Source organism: Anabrus simplex, chromosome 10, assembly GCF_040414725.1.
Source record: "Anabrus simplex isolate iqAnaSimp1 chromosome 10, ASM4041472v1, whole genome shotgun sequence".
Taxonomy (NCBI): domain Eukaryota; kingdom Metazoa; phylum Arthropoda; class Insecta; order Orthoptera; family Tettigoniidae; genus Anabrus; species Anabrus simplex.
The window spans coordinates 69397819-69421496 of NC_090274.1; the positions used below are offsets into that span (position 1 = coordinate 69397819).

At 40.8% G+C, this 23678-nt stretch overlaps 1 protein-coding gene across 1 annotated transcript in view; it reads left to right on the top strand.

Moving 5' to 3' along the window:
• Positions 1-23678, top strand: part of LOC136882247 (sphingomyelin phosphodiesterase) — a 106702-nt gene that overhangs the window by 57752 nt on the left and 25272 nt on the right. The window contains exons 10-12 of the mRNA XM_067154800.2: positions 2740-2904; positions 14755-14947; positions 22870-23054. Of these exons, the coding sequence (XP_067010901.2) occupies positions 2740-2904; positions 14755-14947; positions 22870-23054 (543 nt within the window). The remainder of the gene's footprint in view (positions 1-2739; positions 2905-14754; positions 14948-22869; positions 23055-23678) is intronic.

Here is a 23678-nt window from a genome sequence, read left to right on the forward strand (position 1 = left end):
GGTGTAGTAGTATTTCCTAAACCATTTTGAGTGGAGTTGTAGCTAGGAGTTGTACTTTGATGTCCATGGAATTGTGTACTCTTAACAAAGCTACATATAACTGTCCAAAACGAATCGCCATCAACAGCGTCGTATGCCCTCCGTATAGCGCTGCAGAGATGTTAGGAATTTAATCCAGACTTTTGGCACGCATTTTAATGATTAGTAATTGTACATTACCATCTCCCCTAAAAAGCCTCCATGGCTCAGACGGCAGTGCGTTGGCCTCTCACTGCTAGGTTCTGTGGTTCAAATCCCGGTCACTCCATGTGAGATTTGTACTGGACAAAGTGGAGGTGGGATAGGTTTTCCTCTGAGTACTCTGGTTTTCCCTGTCATCTTTCATTCCAGCAACTCTCTCCACTATCATTTCATTTCATCTGTCAGTCATTAATTATTGCCCCAGAGGAGTGCGACAGGTTTTGGCAGCCGGCACAATTCCTATCCAATTCCTGACCCGGTCACTGACTGGAAAACAGGTTACAGGTTTTCATTCATTCACATTACCACCTCCCCTCACGTGCCAGCCAACATTCTGATGGTAAAAATATTTTCAACTAATGGGACTCGAACTGACTAACCACGGTCTCAGACTATGTAAATTTGACACATTAATGACTGTGGCCACCAAGTGGGCTGCTGTATTGTGTGCTTATCAACAGAGAAAAATGAAAGAAAAAAAAAAAGATTCATTCATTTCACTGAAAGATAGCATTTTCACTAAATAGTTCAAGTATGATGGTCTTCATTGCAATATTCTTGTAACCCGTATCTGGTACCATTTTAACTTACGAATGTTCCCATTTTCTCCATATACAATACACAAGAACCTCGTTTATCCAGATTTGGTGGGACCGGAACTGATCTGGATGATCAAAAATCCGGATTTTTCAATTGTACAAAAAAATATAAGAACACTTTTCTTAAATTTACGGCTCTGTTTTATGCACTAAAATAATGAGTGAGCTTTTCCTGTTTTACATTTGTATAGCATTTGCACGCAGCATGATCATGAAGATGTTTTACTAACATCCAAGGATCAGTTCTGTCGGTGTGTTTTTAGTCTGGGATTCTAAATAGGCCATCCGTTTGTCCAGCTGCATTGTTGCATCTACATGAGTCATTGTTTCTTCTGATGGAGCGCCGGTTTCATTTTCGAATTTACCATGACTCTCGTCATTACCTGCCGAGGAACAAGAGGCAATAATTTATTCATCTATCATTAATAACTGTCATTTTTCAACCAGTCATTTACGTCGTTTCACATCTACGTCCGAGCATCTGGGAATGCGTGTAAATGTGTCAAAGAACTCACAGTTTCCCATTCTCAATTCCAGGCGAATGCTGGGACAGTACCTTTGATAGACAGCGGCCAACTTACTTCCAATTCCTGTCCTCAACTATCCTTGGCGGTAAAGGCATTCAAGAATAATCGACCCCATAAAAGAAATACCGTACAAGTAAAAATAAATTTTCATTATTTTAGATCTGGATAAACTGGAAATCCAGATTAATGAGGGCCAGATAAATGAGTTCTTGTGTATCTGTGGAACATTAAATAAAGGACGGTAAGTTCCACCTTTTCAATACTATATATTGCGTGAAGGTTTTACATTTCTGTTAAAACATCACGATTTTTGTACATTTGGTACTGGTTTCTGTGGAAGGCAACAGAAGTTAGGATGTATGTAGCTCTACCTCATGCCGACAGATATAGCTGTGTATTTATGTCATCATGTTGATGAGACAACAAATTCACTGACAGTAACAAATTTGTCCATAAAAAAGTATCAAAGTCGTGTTCATGAGAGTTTCATCGAACTTTTTTGTGTAAAGAAGACATAACTGGTACAAATTTCAACTGTTGAAACCTTCTCATTTTCTCAATATCACTGTGAATGACAGACGGAATAGGTATTGCTTTTTTACAAGTTGCTTTACGTCACATCGACACAGACAGGTCTTATGGTGATGATGGGACAGGAAAGGGCTAGGAGTGGGAAGGAAGCGGCCGTGGCCTTAATTAAGGTACCGCCCCAGCATTTGCCTGATGTGAAAATGGGAAACCATGGAAATCCATCTTCAAGGCTGCCGACAGTAGGGTTCGAACCCACTATCTCCGGGATGCGAGCTCACAGCTGCACACTCCTAACCGCACGACCAACTCACCCGGTTGAATAGGGATTGTATATACTGTATATAGATATTTAGATTGGTCCTTTAACGCCCCGTAATTGTAGACATGATAATAAGCTGTTGGGCTTTTGCCATGTCAAGAAAACAGTTGTTGTTGTTCTTTGTCTTACTAACTTCTCTGACTTCCCATTTTGTTGAATTTTAGTGCTGAAATGTTTTTTGCTCATTGCTTGTCATAGTGAGATGTCTGACTCGTTGGCTGAACGGTCAGCGTACTGGCCTTCGGTTCAGAGGGTCCTGGGTTCGATTCCCGGCCGGGTCGGGGATTTTAATCTTAATTGGTTAATTCCAATGCCACGGGGGCTGGGTGTATGTGTTGTCTTCATCACCATTTCATCCTCATCTCGACGCGCTGGTCTCCTACGGGAGTCAAATAGAAAGACCTGCACCTGGCGAGCCGAACCCGTCCTGGGATATCCCGGCACTAAAAGCCATACGACATTTCATTTTCATAGTGAGATGTTTTGTAATTCTATTCAAGTCTTTTTTCCACCATCCTTGTAGGTGGCTACTTCTCAATAGCACCGATCCTGGCAACATGTTGGCGTGGTTCATTAACGAGCTACATCTAGCGGAGAAGAATGGAGAAAAGGTGCACGTGATTGGTCACATCCCTCCGGGACAGTGTCTCAAAGAGTGGAGTCGGAACTACAACCAGATTGTAAATCGGTGAGTTGTGTAAACACATCATTTTAAGTAAGTAATGGAAAGGGGTCCGCCTCTGTGGTGTAGTGGTTAGTGTGATTAGCTGCCATCCCCAGAGTTCCGTGTTTGATTCCCAGCTCTGCCACAAAATTTGAAAAGTCTTACGAGGGCTGGAAGGTGGTCTACTCAGCCTCGGGAGGTCAACTGAGTAGAGGGGGTTTGATTCCCACCTCAATCATTCCCAGAGTGGTTTTCTGTGATTTCCCACTTCTTCTCCAGGCAAATGCCGGGATGGTACCTAACTTAAAGCCACTTCCTTCTCTCTTCCTTGTTTATCCCTTGCAATCTTCCCATCCCCACCCCACAAGGTCCCTGTTCAAAGTCGTCTGGGCAAGTTACTGGTCCTCTTCCTCCCCAGTTGTATCACCGATCAAAATGTCTCACGCTCCAGGACACTGCCCTTGAGGCGGTAGAGGTGGGATCCCTCGCTGAGTCGGGGTTGACAACCAACCCTGGAGGATAAATGGATTAAATAAATAATTAATTTTGTGGGACTATGAACAAATACACAACAAAAGACAGGAACATGATGTATAATGAGAAAATCCCAATGACACGTCTGTAGAGGATTAGCTGTTTGATTCGACCTCGCCACATAATTTATAGCTGTAAATACCGGTTCACTGGTAAAGTTATCTGGTGGTGGTGTGCTAATGAAGGGTTCTAGGGTGGAGTCTTTTTGATGCCCAGATATTCATCAGTTAGACGCATATCAGCATGAAGACCAGATTTTACGCAAAACTATGAATTACTTACAAATCAGTTTTCGATATTATGTCACATAAATATTCATCATCATCATAATCGTTGACCATCTCCAGCAGCCCAGGTGTGGTGTACGAGACCACTCCACCTTTGTCTGTCATTGAACCATTGTTTTCTCGTAACCTTCTCCCAATCTTGTACTCTCTCCTCGATATCCTTCTTCACCAGATCGGTCCATTTTCCTCAGGGTCTGCCGACTGGTCTTTTTCCTTTTACTTCTCTTTCATATTCTCTTCGTGCTGTCCTGCTTACACTCATCCTTCTTACATGGCCAAACGACTTCAGTCTTGCTTTCAGGATCCTTTGTAGTAGAGAGTTTCCCATTCCCACCTCCTCTCGGACTTTTCGTTCCTGATCTTCTCTATCATGGTGCCTAGGAACTTCATTTCTGCAGCTTGAAATTTTTGGTTGTCTTGTCTCGTTAAAATAACTTAGCCTGTCAGACACGGTGTTGTGCGGAACGAGATCGGGTGCGGTGTATCAAAATGATCACATTAAGTTTTCACTTAATATGAAACGTGTTTTGAACTAACTCTTGGGAATTTATGCGGAGGTACCAGTAATTGTCCTTCAGTTACATTTTAAAAACCCAACATTTGGTCTTTGAACATGGAATAACCCAAATTGCTGAAGATTTTATATCACAAAAATTGATTGGTCGTCACTGAGAGAATCACTAATTTTCTCCTTTCTTTGCGAGTCTCAAGGCATCAAATAATGAATTTGAAATATTTGATGTTCATTACAAGGCAGAATTTTTCAAGACCATCCCCATCACTTCCCCATGGATCTTCCAAGCTTTGCCAGTTACTTTTGTTAACTCCAGCTAAAAGAGACCAATAAAGGCATTTAGTTCTATAACATCTATTGGTTTTTTGTCCCTATTACAGTGAAATGAATCTTTAATTCTCTCGATATACTGATTTCTGTGTCTGGCTCCATGGCTAAATGGTTAGCATGCTGGCCTTTGGCCACAGGAGTCCCGGGTTCGATTCCCGGCAGGGTCAGGAATTTTAACCATAATTGGTTAATTCCACTGGCACTGGGGCTGGGTGTATGTGTCGTCTTCATCATCATTTCACCCTCATCAGGACACGCGGGTCGCCTACAGGCGTCAAATCAAAAGATCTGCATCTGGCGAGCCGAACTTGTCCTTGGGCACACCCGGCACTAAAAGCCATATGCAGTGATTTAGTTGGAACAAAATATTTACAGGAACTCACCTTATTAATTCAGCAATTTCCAAATGGACTCGTATTGGGTGTCAAAATTAGCGCCCTCATGTTTCCGACAAGTTGTTTCATCAGCTGAACGTCTCCCCTTTCGTAGCCATGACTTGACATTTGGTTGTGGATTAAATATATGCACAGGAGGTCCAACGCTGCTTACGAAAATAAGTCCACTTGATCTTGCAACCAGCAGCCTTGATCTCTTTTCGGTGTGTATCTCATTCATCGTACTGAAAGCTCTTTCAGCTTCTGCTGAAGAGATGGGAATGGTCTGTACAGTCTTGATTAAAGACATCAGCTCCACTGGAATTTCCTTGGTCTCGACATACTTTCCAAAAGCATTAATGTACCTCCTCTTGTCTGACGTGTGGAAAAAGTCACAAAGGTTGCCAACACTCTCATCACCATAGCAGATATCCAAAGTGGAGGGCCAATTATTTTTGTACAATACCTTTGAATCACTGATAACTTTTGTCATTCTCTCATGTCTCTGCTGACTAGAGCTGGAACCAAGATGAGATGATGTGGACACATTTTCCATAAGCCTGTTATTTAAATTGGGACAGGGTAAGGAATGAAAGAATAAGAGAGCAAGCTGGTGTGTACCCATCCCTGAATGAAAAAGTGACAAGGGCCCGTTTGAAATGGTTTGGCCATGTCAAACGAATGGACAATGGAAGGACAGCAAAACAATGGCTACACACAGTCGTGGCCGGAAAACGACCTGTAGGAAGACCTAGGAAGAGGTGGCTGGACCAAGTGAAAGAGGACATAGGAACAAGAGGAATCAGCTGGGATGTCGTCTTGAGAGAAGAGTGGTACATGGACAGACAGAAGTGGAGAGTGCTCGTAAACCACACCCGGGCAACTGGAGTGGAAAACTGATGATGATGACAAGACATCTGAAAAACTGCTTTCTGTCAATGTTTACAACTTTTTTAGAATCATGTAATCCTATGTTTCTAAACTTTTTGTTTTCAGCTGCTTCAGGAACTGTTCTGTAGTATTCTCCAGAAGCTGTTACACATAGATTCAAACATTTTTATAGTATGCTTGATTGCATTTTGAGCCTTTGTCAGACTTGTTTCTCTTTTCTGCAACTCTAATGACAAATCAGCTAACTCAACAAGAGCATCATACATAATTGCAACATTTTCTAGAAATTCTACACATGTTAACATATTTTCTAGACCTTGGAATTTTGCCCTTTCTTTGGAGTCTCTCTGGTGGTCATTTTTGGCCTCACTGAAATGTTTTACTAGTGTACAGTAGTTTTCCCAGACAGCTTTTACAGTTCTCTGGCTTGATGCTATCCATCTTATTGTAAATATTTTCCCAATCTTATTAACTTTTCGTTCCAGCAAAGTAGCCCAAAGTTCCCTTTGATTTTTGGGAGACATTCTGTGTAAAGAATACAATTCATCATAGAAAGAACGGAAATGGTTAACACCTGTAACTTCATTTCTTGTATCAGAAACGGCCAATTCCAAGCGATGGTTTAAACAGTGCCAGATTACTACATCTGGAAATAACTTTAAAAACTGTGCTCCAACTCCATTTTTCTACCTAACATTACAGAGGCCCCATCACATGCTAGACCAACTAAATGTTCCGCCCGAAAGTTTTCATTCAACCCATATGAAGAAAGATTTTTCAATATCTCTCGAGTAATAACATCTGCTGTAGTTGATTCAAGTTCTATCAAGTCCCAGAAAAACGAAACAACTTCAGAATTATCTGAATGAGCACATCTCAAACATAATACTGAAACAGATTTTACATTAACTGTTGTTGATTCATCAACCATAATACTTGATTCTCCTCTGATTTTCTGTTATAGATTTTGCTATTTTATTTCTCATTTCCTGTGAAATGTGTTCAATAATATTAGCACAACAAAAGTTTGTATGAAGAACTCGTCCCATATGTAAACCATTTAATTGTTGAAGTTCAACATAAGCCTGTAGATCTACGAAGGGTCTATTTCGTTTTGCAATTGAGTATGCTGTTCGAAATACTCGAACGGTAGTTTATACAGTAGGTGTTTGAAATTCATAGTGTTCAAGCAACTTTGATATATCTTTTTATTAGATTCTGATTTTTGTAACATAGTTTTTTTGTGAGATTCTGAATTTTTGTGCTCAAATATTTTTTCCCGAAGACTTAGTTGTTGTTGATTAATATTTTTTTCCGTTGGGATGAACCTTGCATTCTACCCATACTTTCATTAGCTTAAGTCCTGCCCCTTTAGTAACTCCTAATCCTAATTTACTTTGCTTTTCACATATATTGCAGCCTAAATGTTTATTTTATGCAAATAACCACTTGTTCTCTGACAAAAAAATAACGGTGCTGAGACTCGTTCCAACAGTGTGGAAAACCTTGTTTTCGGTAGCTGGGTCCTTGAATTTCACAGTCGATGGTAGAAGGTGTAGAACCATAATCTAGATTCTCCCTTGAATCTGTATCACACGTTTCAGCAACATTTAACCCAGGCTCTGTCTTTATACTCACGTCTTTAATGAAACTAATGTTCTTGGAACTCCATTCAGTTTCGTTTTTACTTGAGCCATCACACACCTTTTTATTATTCTTTGATTCTTCTTCATCCCTAGCACGTTTTTTTGAACCCAGCCACTTCACTGAACTCATGGCCACACTCACAACTCACTTTCACAGCCACTGGAAAACTTGGAAGGTACTACGGGGCTACTGATGTTCATTAACTGCAGAGAGATTCCATAATATCTGCTTCACAGCAACACATTGAGCAAAACATAAAACAAAATTTGGATTCACACAAACATAACGAGTGGAAGAAAGTTGTTGTGCTCACTTCCCGCTCTCCGAATCCAATAGCAGTGTAACCAACCTTAAAGAACTAGAAAACTGCCTAGGAGTGTAATAGCGACCGTATCTCATGAACATAAAACCGTAAGGTTCGATATTAGTCCGCTAGAGTACACCCATGACGTTTCAGCGCTATGTATAGATTATAAGATTTTCTTACTGAATGTAGAAATGTTACGTCATTCTAAAGCGGGAAAATATTTTCCGGAATGGCGTTCCGGCCCGTTCCAGTCCAACTAAACCACTGGCCATATGCCATTTCATTTCACTTTCGCAGCACCTATTGCTCCAGGAAATTTTTGGGTACTATTGTGGCTTCTGAAACGTGCTTTGTGATGGTGGAACTTTATTCCATCTTGTCTCTTTATACACCATCCTACAAAGTGGCTATCACTTCCCTCAGGTATTTCCTCACCACTTTCACTGCCTTGTTCCTCCATTTCTGAATTTTCGTTGCAAATTTCAACTTCATCATCAAAATCCTCTTCCATTTTCTTTTCTCCTCTTCAGATTTATTCAATATACAGGGGCTCTCCTATAAACAGTTTACCAGGGGTAGTGTTTGATCCTTTTCCAAAATCTGTACACATATTCAAGAAGAGAATAAACAGCAACAGAGAAAATAAATGAAGTGTTAGGGGGCATTCAACCAGTGCAGGTTATTGTAAATTGAAAAAATGTGTGCGAATAAATTAATTCCATCCCCTGGTCTAAGGAGTTTGGACAGCCGAATTAGGGAACTGCCTGTAGGGGTGAAGTACAGTGAGGACTTCGAGGGCTCTGGGACCGCTACGGTAGCTGTGAAGGCCCTTCAGGAACTCTGAAAAGTGGTGGCAAAAGGTTAAGATGTAGCAGGACGTTATGCTACTTAGGTTCCAGAATGAGTATAGTATCATTTGAAGTAATTCCACATACTGTATATCAGTTGACTATATTTGTAAGTAGTAAGTTGTAAACAATATAAATTCATTAAGGATGAGCTGTGTGTTTAATAGAAAATATTGTTAGCGTAAATTGCATAATATTGTATTATAGGAAAATTTTCTTCTCTTGTTAATTTAATATTTAGTGCTTGACAATAATGTTAGTGTACCATTTGCCACCGAGGTAGACACCTCATTTGCAAATAAAGAGATTTTGATTTGAACCCAGACCAAGCGCACGGTGTTTGTACTCTGCGCTACAGCAGCTGCCTCAGCCCAACTTACGTCTTCGCGGCCGCCCTGCTTTAAGCGTGTATGCAATCTTATATGAACTCTTACCTTATAAAAGATGCTGGAAGTGTCGTCCTTCATAACGAGGGACTTCATAATCACCATTAGGATCTTCTGCACACCAAGAGCGACATTTATGACTGTTCGCATGACCATTAAGATGAAAACACGTCTCATCTGAAAAGAACACAAGCTGTGGGTCGAATAAACGATCATTCAATGATGCAAGATACCACTCACAGTATCTCATTCTTGTGGCTGGATCAGCAGGTTTTAAACAATGGGCCTGTGTAAACCTGTACGGTTTGATGTGTAACAGCTTTGTAGCTCTGTGTGCAGAAGAGACCGAAACCCGTACTTGTGCTACTTTTTTGAGAGATTTATTTGGTGTCGTCTAGCATTTTCTCTGTTAAAATTGTTTGTGTGCATGCATGTTTTTTATTGAGCACTGAGCTAGTAGTTACAAATTTATTTACAATCACATGAATCTGTGTTCATGAAAATGGCACTTCACCAGGAAACTGCTGATCAAATGCATCGCGTACCCATCGAGCCGACTCGTACTTAAAATAACTTTTACATGCAAAATTATAATATATAAGTAATAATAATAACAACGTAAACGTTTCCACCTTTTCAATACTAAAATATATTCACAAAATTATAAATTACACGGTACTAGTTGTTATTATTACTTATATATTATTCTCAGTTCCATACGGACCAAAAACATGAAATTCATAACCATCAATGCAAAATTATGGTGCTACAATGATAACTGCCTCACCATGTTAACTGCTGAGATTCAGACTAGCTACTGATGCTAGGTCGAACACGAACTATGCGCGCACCTCCTGTACAGCTGCTTAGGTCTCGGAGAGTAGAAACGCCGCTGGACGGTCTGGGCTTGTAAGAGAGACCCTTTATTTTGGGTCAAGAGGATTGTACCTCTCAATGAAGTTTGCCATGACCTCACCTAAAATACGAAAAGACCTATAAAATATCTCATTCAGGAGTGGGGTATCAATTTGATATTTGTACATAAAAGAATGCTCAAACCACACCGAAAGAAAATAAACACATTCTGCATTCTAAAGCAGTCTTTTATTACTAACCGTGTCATGAAGATAATCAACTAAACATATACTTGCAATGAAACTGGAACGGGCTCAGTGTATCAAATTGATCAGTTGGCAGATGTCTTTAAAACAGAGCAGTCAGTCACATTCTCCAGCCCATGACAATGAAGGTTGAGAGACAGGAAGCTATTAGCAAGAAGGAACTGTTGCTCCTGATTGTTTAAGCAATTCATAAATTTCCAGCTATGTCATTTGTAATTTTATGTGGGTTATTCTCCACTTCTCATACAAATTTTACTTTCTTCCAAAGCATGTAAGTTTTCTCTTTCTGATCTCCATGGCCCACTGACAGCAATATATGATTCCTACTGATAGAACCACAGTTTTTATTACTGAATATGGCAGATTTTAATGGGTAAGTAAGCTGCAAAACAGTTAAAATGGAAGTGTGTTGTATGTCCCAAACCTGTGTCCCATAATCTTTCTACTTAGCTTTGTTCTGCACTGTCACTTCCCATGACCTTTGCTATGTCCAGCTCTATGGCTAAATGGTTAGCGTGCTGACCTTTGGTCACAGGGGTCCTGGGTTTGATTCCCAGCAGGATCACGAATTGTAACCATATTGGTTAATTCCCCTTGCACGGAGACTGGGTGTATGTGCCGTCTTCATCATCATTTCATCCTCATCAGGACACGCAGGTTGCCTACGGACGTGAAATCAAAAGACCTGCATCAGGCCTCTCCAGACTCACTACATCCCTCCCATATTTGCAACTAAAGTCCTGCTGCCAACAATGCCGACTCTAATATATCACATTTCTAACTCACCTCTCTTTTGATCAGAGGAAATTCATACATCAGGACATTATTTCAACTTTGTTATGTACAAATAAACTGCATTTAATAGAAATGAATGCATACAACACCAAATTACGTATAAGGGGTGATCAAAGAGTTACATTTGATGACCGTACAGTCCTGAATTGGGATGCCAATCAGGCAAAATCGCCGTAAGCATTTGAGGCACTCATCCCACCAATGCACCTCGTTGGTGGTAAAATACCGTGTCTTGTCCTGCACGAAGAAGTCCGTAGCTACCTGCTGTACATCCGACAGAAAACGTAGACCCTTCAAGGCCAAGGGGACCGAAGGTGTGATAATCGCATGGGGAGAGATCAGGTTTTGTATTGGTCCACCCTAATTGCCTCATTCACTGCCTGCTTGTTGTCCATAATGGATCGGTGTCTCGTATCAAAACGTGATCCGCGTTGAACTTCGCGCACCACTCCACTAAGGTGGTTTTTTACAGACATGCTGCCCCATACACATTCTCTGATGTATGTTCACCGGTTGTTGTCCTTCAGGCAGCCAATAACAGAGTTAGAGCATGTTGGTTCTCTTTGGACGCCTTCGGTAATAACGTCGCTGTAGATCAAGTGGCCGCATTTAATGCACTCACCTCGGCGTGACACGACTGCCACACTAATCCCTTTGCCTGCATGTCCGTGCTTATATACCTGCATCAGAGTTGCGCTACATTGCAAGTCTGCTGCAGCAACATGTTCAAATGGAATTATTTTGATCACGTCTTATATTTATTCATATAATATGGTGCTGTAGGCAAGTAGATATACTTCTTTTCTGTGTTTACTTCATCTGGTTGGTTGGGGTACATTACAAATATTACTGTGAGGTCTAATGAGGTATATCCTTTTTTGATAAAGATGTTGATTCCTATAGGGAACCTGAAATTTCTGTTCCGAATGAGTAAATTTATAATAGCAATATACTGTAGTTGGTCCGCTATTGGACATTTTGAAAATGAGACATGGTCTCTCATAGTGCATTGGCATTGCCGGTGGCTCTGGGTAGCCTACGCAGTGGCCTCCACGGTATGCACTAACCATGCCTTTTGGTGGGTATGCCATTTACCAACTGAGGAGCCCAACTTGGCACACTGGGACGAAACACTGGCAACCAGGAATGAGTTAGCTGGAAGGTTTATAATGTCCAATAGCGGACCAACTATATTGGTATTATATCCTTTTTTTCCCTTTAATGGTGATTATGTCCATCTTCTCGTGGTGCCATGCATTTGAAATCCTTTCTCGCGGAGTATCTGTGCTATGGACAACCTGATTGATGTCACATGCAGTGAACAACAAACAGCAACAGTTAAACATCCGAACAGTACTCCTCACAAAACGAACATTAACACTGTTCCAGTTACACTTGTTGTGTCCGCTGCTGCTACGCTCTAATAAACAACTGTGTCTGGATGTCCACTCGCTTGCACAGAATGTGCTCACCTCAACTGCATGCCCACACTCAGCAGTCATTGTGCTTGTGTGGTCTTTCCCATGTTCCAATCTTTCTTCACCACTTTCAACACTACGCCCGTACGGGATACAGGCGTGATTTTTGCGCGTGTTTATAGGCAGCTGTACATATCGCATACGGCTCCTGTCCCTTGATTGGAGGTAGTAGTTTATTTAGTGTCCACCAGAATGCAGCAGTTATCGGGAAATTCAAACTGAAACAATAAAAAAGGGTAGTTTCTCCTTGCCGTGCCAAATATGTCGTGCGCTGTCAGCTGTGTTACTGTACAAACCAGTGGCATATACTGAGGGCTACCAAGGCTATCAGTGAAGCCCAAACCTCAAATGCGAGCGATGGAAATCTAAAGCACATTATATTGTAAGCATCTGACACATTGTTCCATTTGCAAACCTTGAAAGCAGTGAGAAAAGACACCGCACATATTTCTGAGAACAAGGCTTCGGAGACTGGTATTGCAGCTCAGACTCTCGTCCCGCTCCCCTTGACTCGCCTCACGCGGCTTGCTGCTGTCTGCCTACAGGTGCGGGGACCGGCGGAGGATAGATGTGCTAGGCTTCGGTCCGTCAGATCGCCACTGATAACTATCAACCACGCGTTAATCATCATATATACTTCCTCACCTCATCCTTCCGACTTAATAAGATAGATAACGGAGTGCTGGTATTTCACTCCCGTTTACTTCTACCTCCTTGTAGGAAGACACTGCAGGGCTGCTGTTATAGGAGTAATATAGTTTTCTTTTTATTGGTAGATCTGCTAAAATGAAAAGCAATCTTTCAGGTTTAGTGTTCTCTTTTGTTGGTTGGAATCGAACCCGTGATCATGGGTCGGACACCAACACTGATCTTCCGAGGAAGATAATTAACCAGTGAACGATGGTTACGACCGCTGTAAAATTCAACCTTGTTACTTAACGATTATGATGATGATGATGATGATGATGATGATGATAATAGTGCATGGCATCTGCATAGGCTTGGTGGTGACCTAATAAGGAAAAAATGAATGGCAAAGACGTCATAAACACCCAGTCCCCAAGCCAGGGGAATTAACAGTATGAGGGGGTTGATCCTGAAAATTGAACCGGGGCCGTCGGACCAAAGGCAAGCATTCTATCCGTTTAGCCTCAAAGTTGGACTGCTGTTTGCTAAACCTTAGGCTACCAACTCGATTGATCAGGTGTTGAGTATTGGCAGTGGCAGAGGCCAGGGCAGTAGCTTGTGAAGCAGCCTTGACGACACAGCAGGCTTCTAGGCATAGATAGGCATAGATATCAGTTACAAGTAACAACTCTCATTATTGTTCCGTATTGAAGATGACGTTAGGCATATTATCCTTAATTATCCTTGATATCTATGCCTAACGTCATCTTCAATACGGAACAATAATGAGAGTTGTTACTTGTAAACAGCAGGCTTCTCCGTTGGCTGTTGGCTGCAGCTCAAAATGCTAAACCAACTATCAAAAAGGGGTAACCTAAGTCTAGTGGTAGCCCACATCTTGATACCAGCATACGCCACTGATACAAACATGTCCTCATGCCAGCTCAATGATAGTATTATCTTTGATATTTTATCGGTTCAGTAATAGATGACAGTGATGAATAATCTGATTACAAACCAGATTACATATCAAGTGATAGTTTGGGCAAGATTTTTATTTGTTACATTACTTTCTAATGCAAGTTTTTAGCTACATTACTTCACTCCAAATACAAATAATAGAAATACTTCACCTCTCCAGAAATGTTTTCATTTGGACGAAGGGACGCAGGCTGATGATTCACCTGTACTATGAAAGGAAAGTGGTGCAAGGAGCACAAGGTTGGACTGTGCATAGACCAATGTTATCAGGGCTACTACACCAAAACAAACTATTCCTAAAGAGGTAAATTTTGTATTTCAAATGTAATTGTGCTTATTTGTGGCTTAAGTAGCCACATTAAATGATTCATTTTTATTGTTTGAGCAGGCTTATTGGTATAACTTAAATATAAAAGATTTTTCCATACATTTTTTGTTTTTCATAAGACTAGTATAATTAAATTACATTAGATATGCACTTCCTGACTGACGTCTTCATTTTGGATGGCTGTCACCTTCATATGATACAAATGTACTATTTTCACTGTTGTGTAATAATGTATTACAATTCAGGAAGAAGGCTCAGTTCACTGCCAGGTTCCATGTTGAAATATGGTAGTGATGAAAGTGTTAAATAGAATGATTTGTCACTTGCTTGATCTCTTCTGTCCCTTGTATTTCTTTATACTAATTCCCATGAGACCAGCATTAATATTGTACATATTTCTTAAATATTTCTTCTATTCTGCTTCAGGTATGAATCGACAATTACAGCCCAATTCTTTGGCCACACCCATATGGATAATTTCGAAGTGTTCTACGATACTGAAGACAAGAAACGAGCCATTAGCGTAGCGTATATTGGGCCTTCTGTAACGCCTTTCATCAACGTCAATCCTAGTTATCGAATATATTACGTTGATGGTGATCACAGCACTACGACCAGGGTAAGATATCATGAAAACTGACTCACTTTTCATCTCTGTTACTACACGAGTTTTTCTCATTGGTTGGCCAGCAGGCGCACCCAGTTGAATCATCACTTCCCGTTACACAGCGCAGCGACAGCACTTCGCAATTCATCTCCGTGCTGTGAACGTGTATTAAATGTTGATCTGTCCCTCCTACTATTCTTGATTTGTGAAGTGTTACTTCGGGGTATAATTCTTATAGTGCCTCGGCGTGTGTACTGTCCGCACACTTTATCTTGGTGCATTTACATCCTAGTGCTGAATCGGTCGACCTCGGCGATCTTCGAGATTCGTACTGGCAACCTTTGAAACACAAACTATGAATCGCTTAAGCATCGTTGTGCGACATCTGGCGTACACTTTACGTACTCGTACTGTTGTTGTTTACACATCAAAGCCAAAGTTTAGAATTCATGCTAGGAACAAGATTCGCATCGAGAGATATGTTTTATAATGTTATATAATGTGTATGTGACATAGTTGTTGGCTTAAGATGATAATGGTTTAGAAATTTCATATCGATCGATCATATTCTCGATTCAATTCAGATTTCATTTTCATTCAGTTGGCAGCACCAGGCAGCACTATCGATACCGGGACAGCTCCCTCCTTACTCCTCAAACCCATACACAAATGCATCAAGATAAAGTGTGCGGACAGTACATGGTAGGATATTTATGTACGATAATTATGTGAAAACATAGTCTTGCAGGAAAGTCGTTAAGCGATTTGCAACTCAATTTCCAGGTGTACACCCTCTGCATAGAGAGATCGTGTGGGAACTCATAAACAAATTGAGAGGAAGTGGTTCTTTACTCGATTAGAAGCGAAGTGTTAAAAAAGTGTACGTAACGAGAGAAAAGTAACTGATATTGCGGAAAGATTACAACATACACCTACAAAGTCCCTAAGATGACTTGGACAAGAAGCCAGGGTTTCAAAGAGCTTGGCATGGTGGGCTACGAAAATGACACATTGAACTTAATTGAGAAAATTTTTGAACTCCGTGTTATTAGTACGGACTTATGGCCATGATGGTCCCCAGATTTAACTGTTTGTGACTTTTATTTATGGGGGAGCTTAAAAAATAAATTGTATGCAAGAAATCCTCACACATTGGATGAACTGAAAGAACAAAGCTGGTGAGAAATAGCCACAATTACGGAAGACAAACTTATGCGTGTGAATTGGAGTTTATTAAGATGATGCCAGAAATGTGTGGATGCAGGTATGACCTCTTAATTTTAATTGTTATCACATGTCATGCCCCAATAAAGCGAGGGAAGTGTTGTCCTTGTTGCTCTGCCGCAGAGCGGGAAGTGATGAGTCAACGGGAGGCAGATAAGTGGGTGCGCCTGTCCGCCAACCGATGAGAGAACCTCGCTGTATATCTTCGTTCTGGATACTTCACTGAAGCAGGTCAACTACATTTTATATCTAGGAAGTATTCTCTCAATGTGTGCTAACTGCTCGCAAGATGGGGACAGGAGAATTGGTGCTGTCCACTCAGCATTTTGACATTTGTCCCGTCGTGTCTTCATGAATAATGACCTTACAGTGGATATCAATATCATGGTTTACTGTGCTATTGTCATATCAATATTGCTTTATGGTTGTGAAAATTGGACCCTCTATCATCAGGATATCAAAAAGCTGGAGCATTTTCATGTGCAAAAACTTCGATCCATCTTGAACATCAAATGAGAGGACCATGTGACCAACCTTGCAGTTATTGAGGAAACACATGCTATAAGCTATCATTGGCCATCATCTCAGATGGATGGGGCATGTTATGATTATTAATAGATACATCACATGGGAAATATCCTGGTCACAATGATCACTTACAGTAGTACGATAATGAAATAAACTTAAAACTAACTTAAAATTACAACTCCGTTTATATACAAATTCACACGTAGTGCCTTCAGTATCTTAAGTACACTAGTGTCCAAATGTTAAGCATAATCACTAAACGAGGCCATACCACCTGATAAGAATGTCAGACAGATTGCTGAACAAACAGAAGCTCAATCACACACCATATGTCACATAAATTGTTGAAAAAAAACAGTGTCAGAAAGGTTCTGATAGCTAACAACTAACAAAACTTGGCAATATCTTCCACAACAAAATATGCTGTTAATAGGGTGTATGGTTACTCCTAATGGCTACACATGCTTCGCAGTGATGTGGCATGCTCTCTATCAGATCCACAGACCTCGCTGGCCAGTCCATGTGATGAATGTCTTGTCCCGCCATAAATTCATCCACCAGAGCAGCGCGGTCCGGTTGGGCATTATTGTCCATTAAGAGGAAGTCTGGACCAACCGCACTTCTGAAGAGTCGAACATGTGGTCTCAGTACCTCATCCCTGTATCTCTGAGCATTAACAGTGTTCCTCGGACCACCCATGAAGATGTTCAGGTCCGTACGGCCATTCAACATGATGCCGCCCCACATCATGACGCCACCACCACCATACTGGTCTCGTTCCACGATGTTCCTGCGATTGTATCGGCTACCTGGTTCTCTCCAGATTAATGTGTGACGGGAATCGTTCTGCAAACCGAAGCTGGATTCATCTGTGAAGAGCACATGCCTCCATTCATTCGTGGACCAGTTTTGATGTTGACGGCTCCACAGTAAACGGGCCTGTCTCTGTGCTGGAGTGAACAGAACGCACACTGCTGGACGTCGGGCAAACAGCCCTGCTGTACTGAGCCTCTGGTACACAGTTAGCTGGGAAACAGCAACCCCTGAGATGGCTGCAAGCTCCACTGACAATTGTCTTGCAGGTGCATTCCGATTTCGTCCGTCGGTTAAGGCCAGATATCGGTCCTGCTGTGGGGTAGTTACACTTGGTTGACCTGGTACTGGCCAACGACTAATATCTCCTATGTCTCGAAATCGTCTCCAAAGCCTGGAAATGACACTTTGTGGCACATTCAAGGATACGGCGACTTCGGTCAGTGTCTGGCCTGCTTCCAGGTGGCCAAGTATTCTACCCTGCAAAACGGGGTCCAAATGGCGTCATTGTGCCATTATGTTGTCACGTTCACCACGAGGCTACACTCCGCATACTATAACAGGGCAAACAGGATTGAGGGAATGTGGGGCGCAGGCACTGGTTGTGTTTACCTTGCGATTACGCCCCTAGTCAAAGCAGGAAACACTCCTTTCCTATACAGAGCGAACACATAAGGTTGGTAGGTGCATACGTCATTCGATTTGTGGTCTATTTCCTGTTGCCTTGCTTACTCATAACGTATGCCTAACTTTTGGACACTAGTGTATTTCAAAATGTTTACACTAACTATTGCCTCACCATTGTAATTACAACATGTTCATATACAAATTCACACATACCTTATATAATTCAGATGCTTTAATACTTTAACACTACGATCTGCAGTTGATTGAGCGTTACTTTAAAATATGACGCCATCACATAGACATTTGCATAATTTACAGACGGTTTACAGAATGCTGGAGTCTACTTTTTTATCAGTTTTGTAAAACAGTTCTTCCAGTTTCTGAAGGATCAGGCTCCTGCTTGTAGATTGAAATGAAGCTATTTATTCATCGAATATGTTTCAAGAACAATGAATATTTTCTTCATCAGCAATCATCAAAGTCTCAATTAATTACAAGATAAATTTTAAAAAGAGTTAAAACCTTCCCGTTGAACCATGTTTCATTTTGTATTAATCACTTCTCAAATGTAGGGATGCATAGGCTACTTACACTCATTAAGGCAATATATGAGTGAAAATCTTTAGGAATGGTTGCTTTTCATGTTTTCTTCTATGTGGCACTTTGTTAATATTTTAATGGAATTATTTGAAATGAAGACAAAAATTTTCAATATGACTTTTTATAAAGACCTTTTCAATGTAATGTTTTAATATTAGTGTCATATGAATTGGTTTTATCATTGTAATTTGTTTCTAAGGCTGAAGAAGGCCAAATAAAGTCAAAACATGTACATTTTATTGTATTAGCTTGTATTACTTACCTTCGCTGGCATGCTGTAGTGTTTACAGTGCACTATGTCTTCTGGTAAGGGCTAGAATAAATTTCTTACTTTCATTGATCTGTCTCAGTCTCATCCTTTGCTTTGACAATATGAAAGTGACCGAGGTATGGGTGATGCTAGTAATACCATTTTTTATACAGCAAGTCTCTGTTTGGATGGTGTGAAAATATCACTCATAGGGTCGGCTGGTGCATGCATTTCAGTGGGCTTGGTAGACTGATATGCAATAGCAACTTCTGGCACGGTGAGGAAAGCAATGGGAAACTACCTCACTCCTCATTTCCCTAGTATGCCTCTTCAGTGACACCTAGACTATGATAGCTTTTGGTGGAGCTGTGGAGGATCAAACCAGCCTTCAGGCTGAACACCTAACATGATGTTATTCTGTATAGAGTAATAAATAAGTTAGAAGATAGTGAGCAACTGCAAAATGACCTCAATAATGTTGTGAGATGGACAGTAGGCAATGGTATGATGATAAACGGGGTTAAAAGTCAGGTTGTAAGTTTCACAAATAGGAAAAGTCCTCTCAGTTTTAATTACTGTGTTGATCGGGTGCAAGTTCTTTTTTGGGGATCATTGAAAGTACCTAGGTGTTAATATATGGAAAGATCTTTATTGGGGTAATCACATAAATATGATTGTAAATAAAGGGTACAGATCTCTGCACATGGTTATGAGGGTATTTAGGGGTTGTAGCAAGGTTGTAAAGGAGAGGGCATATCAGTCTCTGGGAAGACCCCAACTAGAGTATGGTTCCAGTGTATGGGACCCTCACCAGGATTACTTGATTCAAGAACCGGAAAAAAATCCAAAGCAAAGCAGCTCGATTTGTTCTGGGTGATTTCCGACAAAAGAGTAGTGTTACAAAAAAGAAAGGAGACGAGCTGCTCAACTAAGTGGTATGTTAAGCTAAGAACAAATCAAGTTTATTATATGGTCAACCTTTTCAATACATTACATTCATAAGAACATTACATTCATAAGAATTCTTTAACTTAATAAATATTCAATACTGACCAAACATGAAATGTATTACATGTAAGTGGCATGTTCCGAGCTGTCAGTGGAGAGATGGCATGGAATGACATCAGTAGACGAATAAGTTTGAGTGATGTCTTTAAAAGTAGGAAAGATCACAATATGAAGATAAGGCTAGAATTCAAGAGGACAAATTGGGGCAAATATTCGTTTATAGGAAGGGGAGTTAGGGATTGGAATAACTTACCAAGGGAGATGTTCAATAAATTTCCAATTTCTTTGCAATCATTTGAGTAAAAGCTAGGAAAGCAACAGATAGGGAATCTGCCACCTGGGCGACTGCCCTAAATGCAGATCAGTAGTGACTGATTTTGTTTTTACATACAGCTCAACATGTTGGGTGCCATTGCAGTCTAACGAGACCACAAGCCAATTTCCCGTCAGACTACGGTGGTCCACAGGGATTATTGAGTAAGCACTGAACTTAGTGTTTCCTGGAGACCAGAGGACCACTGCTAAATGGAAATAACATACATTACAGACCACTGTGGTCCCTGTGGAAGGTTTGGTTCATCTGGAGTCAGACATTTTAATGATCACAATAGCCATACACAGAAATGTTGTCCCAAAACAATGATTACATAAAAGCAGGCGGTTGCATATGACATAAGGGCAGATGCAGAGTGAACTTCGGCCTACAGGTGGTCGCTGCCGCCAGCCCCCTCACCTTCTCAGAACATCTCCCTGGCCTGACAGACAGCATTATCATCAAGGAGGCCCACCGTCCACTTCAGGGACGGAATGAAAATGGTTTAATTTATATCTGTTCAGATACTGTCTTACCAACTATTGAAGCACGAATGACCCGAAGGTATCTAAATGAAAATATTTCATAGAAATGTAAGAAAAATTTGTCCAGACCGCTATGCAGAACCACTGGTCCTAACATTGTTATGACAGGACCACTATGAATATTGTCAGAAAACATTTATTTTTTATTCCATTTATGCATATTAATTATTTTGACCACAGTTTTCTACATCTGAGAAGTGATTAATACAAAAGAATACATGGTCCAACAGAAAGGTTTTAAAAATTTTGTCCGGTGCTCAACTTGTCAAGGATTCTTTAAGACCTGCATTATATTGACTAAGGGTATGAACATGCCGAGTGGATTACTCCTCGCTCAGCGCTCATCACTCCTGTGTCTTCACACAGGAAGCTGAGAGATGCAAAACAAACCCATACATTTCAATAGTAGCGTTCATGCCGGCACTTCACTCATCCCTCTTCTCTCCGCTCCTCCCTCAAGAATCAAATCGGTTTGATTTTGGAGCGATGTGCTTCTTGAGCGCTGTTCTGTGATTGGTTGGCTCAAGGCCACGGCCGCCTACTCATAATATTATCGGCCTGTGTTCACTGAAGGTAAAATATCCATGCTGAATATTATCTTTATACTCGGTAAATTTAATATTTCGATAAGTACAGATTGCTTTATTGAAGTGGAGAATAATATTATATTGCTACTGCTTACGTTATTGTAATGACCAGTTCTTCTTCAATGCAAGTATGACTGACATGATAGCTGCTGTACTTCCATGGTTTCATATTGCCTTCAATTCCTTTCAGCAAATATTGAAATGTCTGCATTCTTCTTCTTCTTTTTCTACCGCCTTTTGCCACACCTTGTGGGGCCGCGGATGCGAACCGTATCACACATGTTGACTGACGCTGTTTTACGGATGGATGCCTTTCCTGGCGTCAACCTTATGTGGAGGGATGTAATTACTATTGCGTGTTTCGGTGGTAGTTTGTAGTATGGTGTGTTGTCTGAGTATGAAGAGGAGATTGTTGGAACAAACGCAAATAACCAGTCCCCGAGCCAGAAGAATTAATGTCGCCAATAAAATCTCCGACCCGGCCAGGAATCGAACCCGGAATTCACTGAACCGAAGGCATCAACGTTGGCCATTCAGCCAAGGAGTCGTATACTGAAATGTCTGCATTGACATTCTTCAATAGTCGTGACATTTCTGTGGGTCTTTCTTCACTTCTTGGTATAAATGATGGAATTCACCCAATCTCTGCCTTCTCTTATTAATTGGATGTGGGCTGTATCTTCTGTCAGAATTTGAAATCAAGTACAGTTTGCTTGCTATCATTGCTATGTTCATCATCACTTCTGCTACTATACTTAACTATTATGTATGCTATTTTGCTTTACGTCGCACCGACACAGATAGGTCTTATGGCGACGATGGGATAGGAGAGGCCTAGGAATGGGAAGGAAGCGTCCGTGGCCTTAATTAAGGTACAGCCCCAGCATTTGCCTGGTGTGAAAATGGGAAACCGCGGAAAACCATCTTCAGGCTGGAGATAGTGGTTTCAAACCCCACTGTCGGGCTGCCGATAGTGGGATTCGAACCCACTATCTCCCGGATGCAAGCTCACAGCTGCGTGCTCCTAACCGCACGGTCAACTCGCCCAGTACTATTATGTATACAGAGGAGTATGAACATTTTCACGAAACAAAATTACATTTAAGGAACACAACCCTATCTACTCGTGAATGCTGCACAATCATAACTGGATGGAAAACGTTTCCTCATTAATGAAGAAAGAGCGAGGGTCTCCTACCCGGTTGAATGATGAGTGATGAGTGAAGAGCACTGCTATGAGCACTGAGTGAGGAGTAATCCACTCGGCATGTTCGTACCCTTAGGTAGATCCTTTCAGTTGTATAATTTTCATGATAAACAGACAATACGGAACAATTTAAACATGATATTCTTAAATTGTATATGTTTATACAAGCAGTAGATTACATTGATTTTAGACCATAAATGACAATGTGCTTTAGGTACTTTTTCTGCTTTAGTCTGTTATAGATCATGAGACGTGGGCGTTGAACCTAAATTATGCTAATCTGTACAACTCCCCTATCTGGTACAAGTTGTACAGTACACGATCAGCCTATAAGATGCAATCTTTGTCGCCACAGGATTGGGACAATTTCATCATCAAGATGGCCAAAGATCCAGACCTCTTTGATCTCTTCTATGCGTAAGTTCATATTATTATGTTAGTTTCTGTGTCTCAGAATGTGTGGCTGAGTTTTTACTTAATGTAAAGGATTTAAGAATGCCTTAGGGACAAGAGAAGCTTTGCATGCTTTTAATTAGCTAGCATATAAATGCTTGGAAGTTAACCAACCTTTACTCCTGCAGCCGTTCCTAACTCAATCACATTTACATTTCACTGTGACAAAGATAGCTTTATGATTACTTACATCATCTACCACTTCCATTTCTATACAGAGCTCTTCTGGTTTTATCAGCACGATGTCTAAAATATTTTTTTCTCTAGTTGGTTCCTTCACTTTCTGGTTCAGCTGTCCTTCCCATAATAACTTATTCACCATTTGTTGGTTGTACCTTCTGTCATTTGCATGACCTTCCCAGTTAGCATTTGGTAAGTTCAGTTCAGCCACTACAATATCGTTCCTTTCTGTGTCGTTCCTCACATGGCTGATCATCTTGTCAAATTATTCTGCATCAGCGCCAGCCTTGTCAGGTCTGAACGCCCCAAAAACAATTAACTTGCCTGTTATCTTTAGAGATAATTTTTACACCTGGAATTTCATGTTTCCCATTCTTCACTTCCATGTAGCTTACAAATCCTAATACA